The 14,209-nt window shown below is 34.2% G+C and overlaps 1 protein-coding gene across 6 annotated transcripts in view; it reads left to right on the top strand.

The window, feature by feature from the left end:
* GAS2L3 (growth arrest specific 2 like 3) overlaps positions 1 to 14,209 on the top strand; it is a 39,234-nt gene that overhangs the window by 15,487 nt on the left and 9,538 nt on the right. For 4 of the 6 annotated variants that reach the window (XM_055336647.1, XM_055336643.1, XM_055336644.1 and 1 more), the window contains 4 exons: positions 1,952 to 1,998; positions 7,460 to 7,628; positions 8,769 to 8,884; positions 10,915 to 11,056. In XM_055336647.1, coding sequence (XP_055192622.1) covers positions 1,975 to 1,998; positions 7,460 to 7,628; positions 8,769 to 8,884; positions 10,915 to 11,056 — 451 coding nt within the window. In that variant the 5' untranslated portion in view covers positions 1,952 to 1,974. Of the gene's footprint in view, positions 1 to 888; positions 1,010 to 1,951; positions 1,999 to 7,459; positions 7,629 to 8,768; positions 8,885 to 10,914; positions 11,057 to 14,209 lie in introns of those variants that run through there. The other 2 variants (XM_055336646.1, XM_055336645.1) reach the window with 2 other exon arrangements.

Raw genomic sequence — 14,209 nt, 5'->3', positions numbered from 1 at the left:
TCAGTTTATAGAAGTTTCCCAATAAAAGCATATATTTGCATACATGATAGTTTTTCATACATGAAGACACATTATAGCTTCTCTGAGTAAGATTTCATTAAAGAGTTTCTCTCTCTTTTTTTTTTAATATTTATTTATTTATTCATGAGAGACACAGAGAGAGAGAGAGAGAGAGACCAGAGACACAGGCAGAGGGAGAAGAAGGCTCCATGCAGGGAGCCCGATGTGGGACTCGATCCTGGGTCTCCAGGATCACATCTTGGGCTGAAGGCGGCGCTAAACCGCTGAGCCACCCAGGCTGCCCAAAGAGTTTCTTTTTAAAGGCAATATGGATAGTTATATTTTTGTCATCTTAAAAGTAGTTCTTTGCATTACACAAGAAGAATGCTTTGAAAAATATGTATCTAAAAAGACTCTTCTGCTAAAGTTCAACCGACTGAAGGTTGTGCACAAATTCATTTCTTTCATGAAACTAATTTTGTTGGATTTTCCATAAAAAGTGCAACTATCAAACATTCTTGTGCTAGCTTCTTTGTGAATATGTCACTGTTCTTGATTTGCACACGCCTTATAATTTAGGCCCTCTTTTGTTTTGGGTTGACAGTTCCAACTGTTAAAACTCTTATCTGATTATGTGGGACTCCTTATTTTAATGGGAGCAGCTTCTCTGCTGCATTTTTAAAAAATGGTCTCGGAAGCATCTTACTGTGGACCATTGTTGAGGACAAAGGATTATTTATGCTAAAGGAAAATGTACTCCCCACTGAATTAGCTCGTGGGAAGCATAACAAGCTCATTAGTAATGCTCAATTGTACTTTGGCCTTTTGCTATGGTAGAGAGAAGGAAAAATGACATCAAAAAGGACATTCTGCTGTCCTTTGCTTTCCCCCAAAGAAAGTGTGATGTCACATCAGACTTTTGAGTTAGATTTAGCTCAAGTTCAACTTTGGTACCAGAAGAAATGTTCCTGAAAGGAAAGTGGTATGTGTAATTGATACTGTGCAGGAGGTATGTTTGGTATAACTTAGAGGCGAAAGTAACTTTTCCTTGGAAATTGATAGCATTATAGCTTTATCGCATTTTAATTTTTTCTTAGTGTTTTAATTATGGTTTATAATAAAAAAAGAAACTAGTATATTATGTTGCTACAAGCAATCAAAAATCCTAAATTTTATATAGTCTGTGTTATTCTGTTTTTAAGCTCTTCACCTTTTTTCCCTTCTGAAAATACATTAAATAATTGTATTTACCTAATTAATTAAAATCATACTTTTTTCCGTATAGACTTCAAAGTAGATTTCCTATAGATTTTGGAGTTAAAATTGCTGTCTTTCTTTCTTTCTTTCTTTCTTTCCTTTTCTTTAGCACCTTATGGAGAAAATAGCTTATGAAAAATTATTATAGAAAGGCATTGAGTATTGTTTAACAGTTAAAATTGATGCCAGTCTTTATTACCTTGCTGTCTAGCAGAAGCAGCTGATGGTTAAGCTTGTGAATTTCTACAAAGTCCAGATGAGCTTACACGATCTCTTTGTAATAATCAGATGAGAGTTCTTGACTTCAGCATCAGCCATTGTATTGTTGCTGTTTGCATTGTACAAGTTCATGTTAGATTTACAGGAGAAAATTTGGGTAGACTTCTTCATGTGCGAAGTTTCATTGTCAGTTTTATTTTTCTAGCCAGATGCTGCGAGAATTACTTTGGTATTAGTGCCAGAAACTGCATATAAAGTGTATTTCAAGTTTGCCTCTTTAATACGAGTACTTTCATAAGTGAGAAGCTAAGAGTGATTGTTGAATTCTCTCCCACAGTCACGCTATTCCAAATAGAAGAAAAAGTTTTAGGTTTTCAGTTAAATAGGAAACTAAAGCAGATTCTCTGTAATTTGGGGGCTGGGGGAGTAGGAAAGCTACTGTTATTTGCATATTAATGTTTTGTTCTGTTTTCAGAAAAGAACTTCATTTCAATACAGATGACCATGCAACCTGCAATTCAAGTAAGTGTTTTCCCTGGAAAAATATGTTTTTAAATTATGAGATAATAATTATATGAGATTATATAAAGTTACAATAATTAGTAGAATACTAAAATCATCCCAAAACGTTTTAACTGTACTAGTTCTTTTAAGCATCAAATTTTAATAACAGGAATTACTGTACTTTAACTTTCTAGTTCTGAAAAGATTTTAATTTTAAGCATTCATTTCTACTCATTATTTGCAAGAGTCAAAAATTCCTTAGAATTGGTTAAGTCCATCTTTCTTATACTCCCTTGGGAAGAGAATTGGAACATTTTTGTAGTTTTTCTCTCCTTACAATTTACTATGTATTTGTAATTAAAAGAGCTTTCAATGAAAACAATTATAAATTATTTATTTTAGATAATTGTGCCTGTGCCCTATCATGCCTATAAATAACCAGGCATTAAAACTTAAAATTTCAAGTGGTTTTTTGTTTGTTTGTTTGTTTGCTTTTTGGTGAGAGGAGGCAAGCTGGAGATAATCAGACAAACCAGAATAACCTTACACTTGAATGTTGGTATTTGCTGTATCATTCTTATATTCTTTTGAAAGTTTTCTTTTGGTATAAATAGAATATGCTTGAATCTCAATTTAAAGATAAAAATCAGATTGAAATTCTACTTATTAATATGTGAGCAGCAGATAATAAAATTTCCATTGCAAAGTGAGAACTTTAAAATCAATCATTTGTGGTTCTGGTTCTGCCAATTCTGGTGACTTACTTGACCTCTGCTTCTGCACCTCCAAGGTGAGGATAATAGCATTTATTTTTCAGGGTGTTTGTTGAGGAAATCAATGGGATCAATGTGAGAACATGAGCAAAGTGCCTACTAGATTGTGTGTTGCGTAGTAGACACTTCAGAAGCTTGGTTGTATCATTGATACAGCAAAATTTTCCACATATAAAACTGGAGATTATACCGGTGTCATGAAAGTCTCCCTCCCTCCCTCCTTCCCTTTCTTCCTCTCTCTCTCTCTCTCTCTCTCGTTCATTCATCCGTTCTTTCTTTTTCTCGAAAGAAGGCTTATCAAGATGACAGTGGTTGAAGACAAAAGGTGATGTATTTATCAAATGTTAACAACGGTGCTGAATATGATCCTGCTTATACTCTCTCCTATGTGTGCTGTGCAACAATATCCTCTACTCTGTTAATAAAGAGTTCTATTATACTCTTTTCCTTTTGGGACTTGGGAGTCCATGGCAGTCTCCCTAAAGGTCTAATTCTTGCTCTTTGGATCCTCTCAAATCCACATTGAGTATGCTCAAAACTCCTTTGTTACTCAAAACCGTGTTTTATACCATTTTTTAAAATCAGATGATTTCTATTTGTCCTCTTTTTACTTAAGTCTCAGAAATGTCATCAGTTTCATGTTAATTATATTTTCTTGATTCATCATAGGGTGCTTTTGATAATTGCCACATTGACCATGTTTTTCTCATTCTACCCTAATGCTATTAATATTTTCTTAACTTGCTGATTTTCTTCATGGTTTTGTTTTATAGTTCCATGAAACCTTCTCTGGTCTAGATTTTACAGATGCATCTTTATTAAATCTTCTCCAAGAGTCCTCTTACCATCTGTCATGGACGTTTTTGCTTCCCTCCTTAATGAGCATGAAAACTTTGTAGGATTTTCACCTCTTTCTCTGCTAATTATATTAGACAGTTATGTAGTTAACCATGAATGCCTTATAGAGAGGAGATATCCAGTAGATAGCTTATCAGTTGATTTCTTATTATTTTAATACATTAAGATCTTCCTTGCCCTTCTTTTTTTTATGTCATTCATTCTGATTAGTAAATAAACAGACAGTCTAAAAATTGATGAACAGTAGTTCTCTTTTAGGTCATGCATAGTCTCCTTTGAGAATCTGATAAGCTATGAACTGAAAAAAGGCCCATTTGTCTACAGGCATAAGATTTTGCCTAAATGTAAGTAAAGTTTGTGTATGTACTCAGGTTCATTTGTGGACTGCCTGTGGATTAAGAATCTTTGCATATGACAGCTTTCACATGTTTGAGAACAACCCTTATCCATGCAGTTTTTGCTGTTAACATCTAACTTCTAACAACATTAATATGCTATTGACTAGCCCAGGTTATTATAGAATCTTTTGTTGGCAAGAGTAGGAAAACCCAAATATTCATTTAATTAATGTGACAAGAAATTGGAAGGACTCCTGTTAATATTAGCTTCTCCATTTTCACACTTTTTTTTTTTTTTTGAAAACCACCCTTCTAACTAGTGTACATCTTTCCTTGACAAATATTTGCAACTGGTCTGCCTTTTTTTTTAGTTCAACCAAATGATTAAAAGACAAATAACATTCTATTAGTTCTAAAATACTCCACCCATAAGATGCATCTTGATTTTTGATGGTGCAAAGAGTCATTTGCTAACATCCTCAATTATTCAACAAATATTTAACTGAATACCATGTGCTAAATAAATATTATACTGAGTTCTGGGATTACAAACAGAAATAAGACATGCTTAGGAAAAAGGAAGATTTAGATAGTAATTTTTGCTATAGTCCATTTGAAATAATTTTAAGAGAACTCAGAGGAATAAATAAGAAAGATATGTTGTCTTTTTCCTGAAACTTTCTAAGATATCTATATATTTAGGGGTTCATTCCTCAGTCTCTACCCTTAGCTCCTGAAATAATGGCCCTCAAATAAGTTATGTGTTGTTGTTGTTGTTGTTTTCTAAACTTTGGAGACTTTTTTTTTTAAGATTTTATTTATTCATGAGAGACAGAGAGAGAGAGAGAGGCAGAGACGCAGGCAGAGGGAGAAGCAGGTTCCATGCAGTGAGCCCGACATGGGACTCGATCCCAGGTCTCCAGGATCACATTCTGGGCCGAAGGCGGCACTAAACTGCTGAGCCACCCAGGCTTCCCAACTTTGGATATTTTTATTGAATTTCACTATTCCTTCTTGCCTCTTGTGGTGTATTCGTGTTCTTTTTTTGCCTTGGGATTTTTAAAATGTGTTTGTTTCTCATCAGAAAACTTGAAAGCAGCACCTTCTTCCATTTTTTCTTTTTCTTGAGAGTTTGCCTAATTTAACAATGGTGTTATGGATTTTGATTTGGTGTTGTAAGACTTGCCTTCAGTATACCTCAGTATGTATAATAGATTTTAGAGGGAAAATGATCTACATTTAAAATCAAGAAGGAACTAGATTCACTTGGTATTACCTATCCTCATATCTCTTTTTTAAAAAAATCCTTTATTTTAGGGAATCCCTGGGTGGCCCAGCATTTTAGCGCCTGCCTTTGGCCCAGGGCACGATCCTGGAGTCCCGGGATCGAGTCCTGCATCGGGCTCCTGGCATGGAGCCTGCTTATCCCTCTGCCTGTGTCTTTGCCTCTCTCTCTCTCTCTCTCTCTCTCTCTCTCTCTATCATAAAAAAATAAAAAAAATCTTTTTTAAAAAATCCTGTATTTTAAAGTAATCGCAAGAACAGACATATTTGTTTCCTGAACCATTTGAGAGTGGGTTGCCAGTCTAATGCCCCATTACCTCTGAATACTTTAGTGTGTATTTCTCACAAATAAGGATTTCATCTTACACAACTGCAATGAAATCATTGGAACTGGATATTAACATTGCTACAGCACTACCACCTAATACTCAGACCACATTCAAGTGTCGTCAATTGCTCCGTAATGTCCAGTTCCGAATTACATGCTGCATTTAGTTGTCCTGTGCCTTAGTCTTTCTAGAACAGTGTCTTTGCTCTCTTTAGTGACCTTGACACTTTTGAATTGTATAGACTAATTATTTTGTAGGATGTCCCTCAGTTTGGATTTACCTGTGTGTTCTCATGATTAGATTCAGGTTATGCATCTTTGGTAGGAATATCACAGAGGGATACTGTGTTTTCTCATTGCATCCTTGCAGATGGAATGTGATTTTGATTTGTCTCATTATTGATGGTGTTTACCTTTGTCACTCATTAAGTTGCTGTCTGTCAGGTTATTTTACTGTAAAGTTTTTCTTTCTTCTCTTTGTATTTTGTGGGGAAGCACTTTGAAACTACATAAAAATCTCATTTCTCCTCAAAATCCCAGTTTCTTCATGTATTTATGTCTATATGCATTAATAGTTTTCTATTCAATGGGTTATAATCCATTTACATTATTGTTTGATGCTCAAGTTGCTCTTGATTTAGCCAGTAGAAGTCCCTTCATGCTTACTTCTCTGTCCTTTTGGTTGATCCCTATCATTCTTTGAGTCCTTCCTTGCTTTCTGGTAAAAGATATTTCAAGTCACTCTAGAATTCATTTTAGTTTTCTCTTATTCCACTTCTTTGGCAGTGAGAAATCTGGCTCCCTTTTGATAAATCCCTGCAAATACAACCTGTCTCCCATTGTTGCTGCCACACCTTCCCTGAGTTGATGGCTTTCTCAGCTGACTTGGACTCTGATGCCCAGCACTGGGATCTTTCCCCATCTTCCTCTGTGAATACCCTCTGTGAATACGGTGCACAGGGCTATCACCATGTGTGGACACTCTCTCATCTCACTCACGCTCTGACCTCCATTTCAGGCTTGTCTCTTTTGAGAATCCCTGATCACTTGGGCTTGAATATTCAGGAAGTGTCCTGAATTGAGATGTGAAAAGTCTTTTCTCTAAATAACCTTATATTAAAGCATGTCTAATTGTATTTCAAAATTTTGCAAAATTTTTGGTTTGATAGTATGTTTCTGTCAATTTTTATTCTTACCCAGAGATTTGCCAGGTAGTAAATATTTAGCTTTGCAGGTCAGTACGCAAAACTGATGCTATTACTTAGGTACTTAGATGACAACCACTTTAAAATGCAAAAACCATTCTTAGATTGTGGGCCATGCAAAAATCAAATGACATACCAAATTATTTAGAATAGAATTTAAGAGAACACGGTTATTATGTTCGAAAGTTATAAAATCCCACTTATGCATTTGTTTATTTATTTATCTATTATACAACAATTGTTACTAGGCCCAATGCTAGATGCTACAAAGATGTATCTTATAAGGCAGGTGACAATGACTCATTTTATAGCTGAGAGGCTGAAGCTGTGGTTCACATAACTTATTAAACTTAGCTAGCAAGTGAAGGAAAAATATTATTTGTTGACCTTTATCCTGTGGTTTGATAGTAGAATCCATTCATTTTTTTTTTTTTTTTTTTTTTTTTTTTTTTTTTTTTTTTAGAATCCATTCATTGATTAGGGATCCATTTGTATTTACCGCAGTTTTGGATACCGAAAATGTCTCAAGTATCTAGATTAATAGTTTGTTTCTACTTTATAAACTTTCTGTAACCTGCTATAGTTTTATGCATGTGTATATTATATGTTGTCTATAATTCATCATTTAAATGTAAGTATAGGTTATACTAACTTTTAAGAAGGTCTCATCCATTCGGTTGGTGTTTTCTCTAGGTGTGGTTTGGAGAAGACCTGCCTCTAAGTCCACGGAGTCCTTTAACCCCCAGACACGGGCCAGGTTTGGCTGATGTTTGTCAGTATGATGAGTGGATAGCTGTGAGGCATGAAGCCACCCTGTTGCCCATGCAAGAAGATCTGTCAATCTGGCTATCCGGTTTATTAGGTAAGACTTGGAAAGATACTCAAAACTGTATATTTTTTTGTTTAGTAAATATTTATTGAGAATCTTACTTTCTGTCAAGGAGTGATTGTTCCAGAGGCTGAGGATACTCCAGTGAATGGAATATTTGATTATTTGATATCCTTGTTCTCACAAGCTTGCATTCTAGTTGGGGAGATACTCCAATTCACCTCGAACTTTAGGGCTTGGATAGTAAGGAAGTTTGAGGCTTAACACAAGAAGTCAGTGGTAATCTTTGAATAATCAACGTTTTCATTGTGAATATTAAAACTTTTTTTTTAAGTATATAGGTCTGATTTGGGATCTCTATTACTGATGCACTGCCTCCCATAGTCTCATATAAGGCATGAGATTCTGAGTGAAATATATATTGTAGTGGAAATGATTGCTATTTCTGAGGCATTGAGGGACAAAGGCATGTGAAGCCCAGGAGGAACTGTCAGGTTGGAGAATATCTGGCTTGATATTTCTTTACTCAGAGACTAGGAGTGCTCTCAACTTTCTCCCCAGAAAAACACTGTCTTTCAAATACAGAATTTCATCTATGGTCTTCCCAAGATAGTTAAAAACACTGCACACTCTAATTCATATCAGTTTGATGATTTAGATAATTTTTTAGAAGTTTATTATGTAACAATAAGTGCTCTAAGGAAAGGATTTTGGAGGTGAAAAGTTGGTATTCTCCAGGTGTTTGTTATGCTGTTATCTTTAATTTTAAGATCATAACAAAGTTCATCTTACTTATGGTGAATCTTTCTTGTGCAAGCAGTAAGAATATGCAGTGAATCAAAACGTAACCTGAACAGTTAATAGTGAAATATAAAGCACTCTGGTTTTTAAGAAATGAAATAAAATATCATTTTATTTTTTTCTTCTACATCACAGATATTTTTGTTTCAGTTGTCTTTCACTTAATTTGGCATTATCTGTTTAGACTATTGCTTCCAGGAGTGAATACTTGGAATCTGATCTAACATTTGTCTCATGTTTCAGCTATAATCAAATTACTTTTAATTAAATTTTCACCATATTGTTTGAATTTACCATTTCTAGTAGAATCTTTTTTTTTTTTCATTTTTTTTTCATTTCTAGTAGAATCTTACCTTTGAAGTATGTTTTTAGGTACTGAGGTTAAGGCGGAAAGATTATTGGAAGAACTTGATAATGGAGTGCTATTGTGCCAACTGATTGATGTTCTTCAAAACATGGTGAAAGCATACAACTCTGAGGAACTTGAGGTAAGAACATGTTTGACAGTAAGTGGTCTTAAAGATTTTATTTATTTATTTATTTATTTATTTATTTATTTATTTATTTATTTATTTGAGAGAGAATGAGCAGGGGGTAGAGGGAGAGAGAATCTGAAGCAGACTCCACACTGAGCATGGAACCTGACATGGGGCTCGATTTCATGATCTTGATGAAAGTTTTTCAGGTCAAAACCACGAGTCAGACACTTAACTGACTGAGCCACCTGGTGCCCTGACAGTAGGTGATATTATACCTTGGTTCGTGTTAATTTGTTAATAATGTACATTTCTTATCATATCTGAAAGGTTGCAATCTTCTATCCAACTATGTATATAAGACCTTAGATAATTTACCTAATCTTGCAGAATGGGAGTATTAATATTTACATTGCCAGACTTATTTGTGAGGATTTAGTGAAATTAAATGAATTTCAGATAGTATTAAATGTACAGATAGTATTTAGCTTAGTGTCTGGTGTAAGTAAATGTCTAGTAAGTAGTTAGCTCTTCTTGAGAATAATACTCTCACTTGTGAAAGTTAAATGAGAAAAGAGCTTGTGATGGTTCCTGGCACACAGTTATCATTTTTACTGCTATTATTATTATTACCATCATCATCACCATCCTTAGATTCCCCATATTTTGTCTTGGTGGCAAATTCTATAATTTGATTGCATGAATAATAATTTTTTTAGACAATTTTCCTCTATTAACCCTTAAGTCATAATTTGAAGTAGATGCAGTTTCCTGTCTTTACATCAGACATGGGTCACTGATGAGATTTGGGGTCTGTGAGCATGACACCTGGATACTCATGTAGTGTTGGTAGAAATAGGAATGGTATCATCTTTCTGGGAGACAGTGGGTGATACATATCACATTGAAAGTAAAGCACATATTTCTATACATAACATAATTCTCCTAGGGATTTATTCTAAGAAGATAACCACAATTTCACAAATACCATTGTGCAGGAAAATTTAAGAACAATTTAAATGCTTCTCAATAAACAAGTCATTAAAAATTAATTATGGCACCTAAACTGAGTGGAATGCATTATCCATTCACTAGAAATGACTGCTTTAATTTGTTATTTTTTCACCCCAAAAGACACCTACAGACTGTTAAGACACATACACACATAGATCAGATTGTGGACTAGCGTGTTTGTGCAGCGTTCTGTGGATGAAGACGTGCATACCCTTGTGTGTAGAGATGGTTACTAACATGTGAGTGAGAAGATTTCAGTTGACAATTAGAAAAACTCACAAGGCTATTTTAATCCTGGAAAATACAGCAACAGGAAGGGTACATAATGAACTGGTAATAGCGGTTATTTCTAGGAAGAGAGAGGAACTGAGTGATGGAGGAGGGAGAAAGACATATACCCTATTGTGCCTATTGCATTTTTTTAAATCTTATGCATAAATTGCTTTTTCAAGTAGAAATTTAAAACATAAGTAAAACCTCTCTGCCTCAGCAGGTTAACTATTCTTGGTCTAGATAAAAAATTAGGATTGTCTAAAAAGACTGTCAGTTTTCAAAGAACTTGAATTAAGAATGGACTACTACTTCCTTATTTGATAGTCTCCTCAAGAAACTCAGAACCACATTTATGAATCTACAAATAAGAAAGTGAACAAAAATGAGTGTGTCCATTAACCTTTAGCATAGCAGTAATTTTGTGTTTGTATTGAACTGTATGTAGAGAGATATGTAGAGGTGTGCTTTAGAATTATTAAACTGTCATTTTTTATTTAAGACTTGTGTTATTTTAAGCAGAAAGAGGTTAGAGATGTTTGATCTTGACTAGATTTTGACTAGATTGATTTCCTAGGAATCATTTTCTGGAATATACTTAAAGTAAAATAAAATAATTTTGAAGATATCTTTTCCTCTTAATGTATGTTTGTAGTTACATTCAAGGTACCAAACATTTATTTAGTAATATTAAAAAGGATATCTAATGAAAATATCTTCAATAGGCATTTTTAAAATTATCCTTTCATCTTTTCCAGAATTTTCCAATGAGAAAAGTGCCCTGTAAGAAAGATGCTGCTTCAGGTTCATTCTTTGCTAGAGACAATACTGCGAACTTCCTTCACTGGTGCAGGCACATTGGGGTTGATGAGACTTACCTCTTTGAATCTGAAGGTTTAGGTAAGTGTTGTTGTCATCATTGTGTTTAATGTTTGTTAGGGTATTTTTGTATGTCTCACATCTAATTTTTTTCCCCAAATAAGGATTCAAATGCCGTATCTCATTTTCCTAGAAAAATTGATACTTTATATATATAACAATTGGAGAATCAGATTCTAAACCATATATATTAAGCTTTTCATTTACAGTTAAAGATCTTACATATTTGGAATGCCTTAGAAACAATTTAATTCCGAAATGAGTTGGCCAGGGAAAGGCTCTGGACTAATGCTTTGCGAATTAATGTTTTCATCAAGAATTACTCTACCAAAGTCTAAATTACTAGTAATTTCTTTTTAACTGGATAATTCTAGAAATAACAGAAGGTCAAATGAGGTATGCTCATGGATTTAGATTTACCTTGTACACAGCAGCTGCCAAGTTGATTATCTAAATGGATTCATGTTTTTGACAATTAATTTTAAAAAGTCATGCTCTACTGAAGAATTATTGACATATTGTCTTATTTACTTTAAGTCAATAGAAGCATCTGTGCAGTGACTAAAGTGGAAACTAGCTGTGTTCAATTACTATATATGTGTGTGTATATATATTTCCTTAAAGCATTTATGCATGTATATACATACACACACAGAACCTATAATGTTTTGATATGAGCACTAGCCTACCAGGAGTGGGCAGAGATCATGGGGGTCATAGTATACCCTGCTACAGAGGAGTATTTTATCACTAACATTGTTTAGAATTGCTAGTTCAAGATGCTAATAAAAAACAAACGAATTTTGGGGTGGTTTTATTATTGTTTTAAAATTCTCTGAATTAAAGAAAAAAGGAATAACTAGTTTGCTGCCTTAAGCGGAGATTCAGGGTATTAGGTAACCATCTGTTCATAGTTCCATATCTAACATCAACTGAGAAAATAAACTAAAAACAGAACAAAATAAAATAAAATTCTCTGTGCACACCCTTGTTGCCTGCATGTAGGGTAGGCACGCTGCTCCCCTGCTACCCATTTGATATGCCTCCGGGTATTCCTATCCCATATACAATAAAAAAAAATGTAATGGGTTACTGTTTGATTCCCCATCTTGCACTCTGCTTTAATCCAGGTGTGTTGATTGTTATTGATGATGAAGTTGACTTAATTGCATATACAGGTTGTAGGGATCAAAGGAAAGAGGAAATGCTTTGAATTCCCTAGTTTCCAGCTTATTGTTTCTGAAAGGATATAAAATTGTTGTATATTTCTCGTTGTCAGTAGAAGGCTCTTCTGACTGTCCTGAAGGTCAGTATAGATCTAGATAAAGCACTGCCAATAACCGTGATTTCTAGGCATTGAACCGATGAGCTAATGTTTTAATTTTCTAAAGATTTCAGAGATAAGCCTCTAAATTCTTACATTTTGCTAGGAAATCAAAGCAATTAAAAAAAAACAAATGCTATGCTCTAAGTATGCTTAAAAGCTAGTTTTAGAGCAACAGGTTTAATAAAAATTACAAGACAGATTCCTTTTGGTGTGAATTTTAAAGTCAAATATAGGCCTTTTTATTGCTTTGGAGAAGAGTATATACTTTGTGCTTGGGATATATAATAGATGATATTCATAAATCAATCCTTTGGGAGAGTCAGTGTGCATGCTATTCATCACACATACCATTATTCTGTTAGGGTGGAAGTTTCCTAGAGCTTTTAACTCTAAGGAAGGAACAGAAAGGTAGATGATTCACACCTACTATATGGTAGGTTCCACGTTTATTAAGATCTTTGTTTGAATCCTTAGATTAGCATTTGGGTTCCTTTAAGAAAAATTAAACAATTTTCAAATGTGCTAGAGTATACAGGACACAACCTACCAACTTAACCATGTTAAGCATATTAGATTTTGTTGTATTTATAGCATTTTTAAAAATTGAGTTATACTTTGGGGCACCTGGATGGCTCAGTTAAGCATCCAACTCTTGACTTTGGCTTGGGTTATGATCTTGGGGTTGTGGGGTCAAGCCTGCATCAGTGTACCAAGCTCAGCGTGGAGTTCACTTGTCCCTCTCCCTCTGCTTTTCTCCCTACTTGAGCACAAATGTTCTCTCTCTCTCTCAAGTAAATAAATAAATGAAATTTTTATTTTATTTGTTTATTTAAAAAGATTATTTATTTATTTATTCATGAAAGACAGAGAGAGAGAGGGGGGCAGAGACACAGGCAGAGGGAGAAGCAGTCTCCCTGTGGGGAGCCTGATGTGGGACTCAATCCCAGGACCCCGGGATCACCACCAGAGCCCAAGGCAGATGCTCAACTACTGAGCCCCCCAGGTGCCTCAATAAATGAAATGAAAACACAAGATGTCTTTCCACTTATCTGTCTCTTCCTTAATTTCATTCAACAATATTTTGTAGTTTTCAGGATACAAGTCATAAATTTCTTTGATTAAATTTATTCCTAAGTACTTTATTCTTCTTGAAGCATTGTAAATTGAATTATTTTTTAAATTACATTTCAGATTGTTTATTGCTGGTGTGTAAAGTGAAATGATTTTTGTATATTGATCTTATATCCTGCAACTTTGCCGAAACTGCTTGTTTGTTCTAATATATATATATATATATATATATATATATATATATATATATATATATTGTCGATTCCTTAGGGTTTTTTTATAGAAAGGACAGTGTCATCTGAATGGAGATAGTTTTTGTTCCTCCTTTCCAATCTGGATACCTTTTATTTGTTTTTCTTGCCTAAATGCTCTGCCTAGAACCTCCAGTACAGTTTTGAATAGAAGAGGTGAGGGTGGACATCCTTGTCCTCTCCCTAGTCTTAGCAGGAAGATTCTCAACCTTTCACCATTAAGAATTAATGGTGTTAACTATGGATTTTTCATAGATATCCATTTTCAGATTTATAATTTCCTTCTATGCCTAGTTTGTTGATTCTTCCTTTTTTTTTTTACATGAAAAGGATATTTGATTTTGTTAAATGCTTTTTTCTGTATCTACTAAGATAATTGTAAGTTTCTTTTCATTTATTCTATTAATTTAGCATATTATTTGATTGATTTTCATATGTTGAACCAACCTTGCATTCTTGGGATAAATCTCACTTGCTGTTGGATTCATTGCAAGTATAACGTTGAAGATTTTTACATCTATATTC

This window comes from Nyctereutes procyonoides, unplaced genomic scaffold, assembly GCF_905146905.1.
Source record: "Nyctereutes procyonoides isolate TBG_1078 unplaced genomic scaffold, NYPRO_anot_genome, whole genome shotgun sequence".
NCBI lineage: Eukaryota > Metazoa > Chordata > Mammalia > Carnivora > Canidae > Nyctereutes > Nyctereutes procyonoides.
This window is presented reverse-complemented; position numbering and strand designations above follow the sequence as displayed.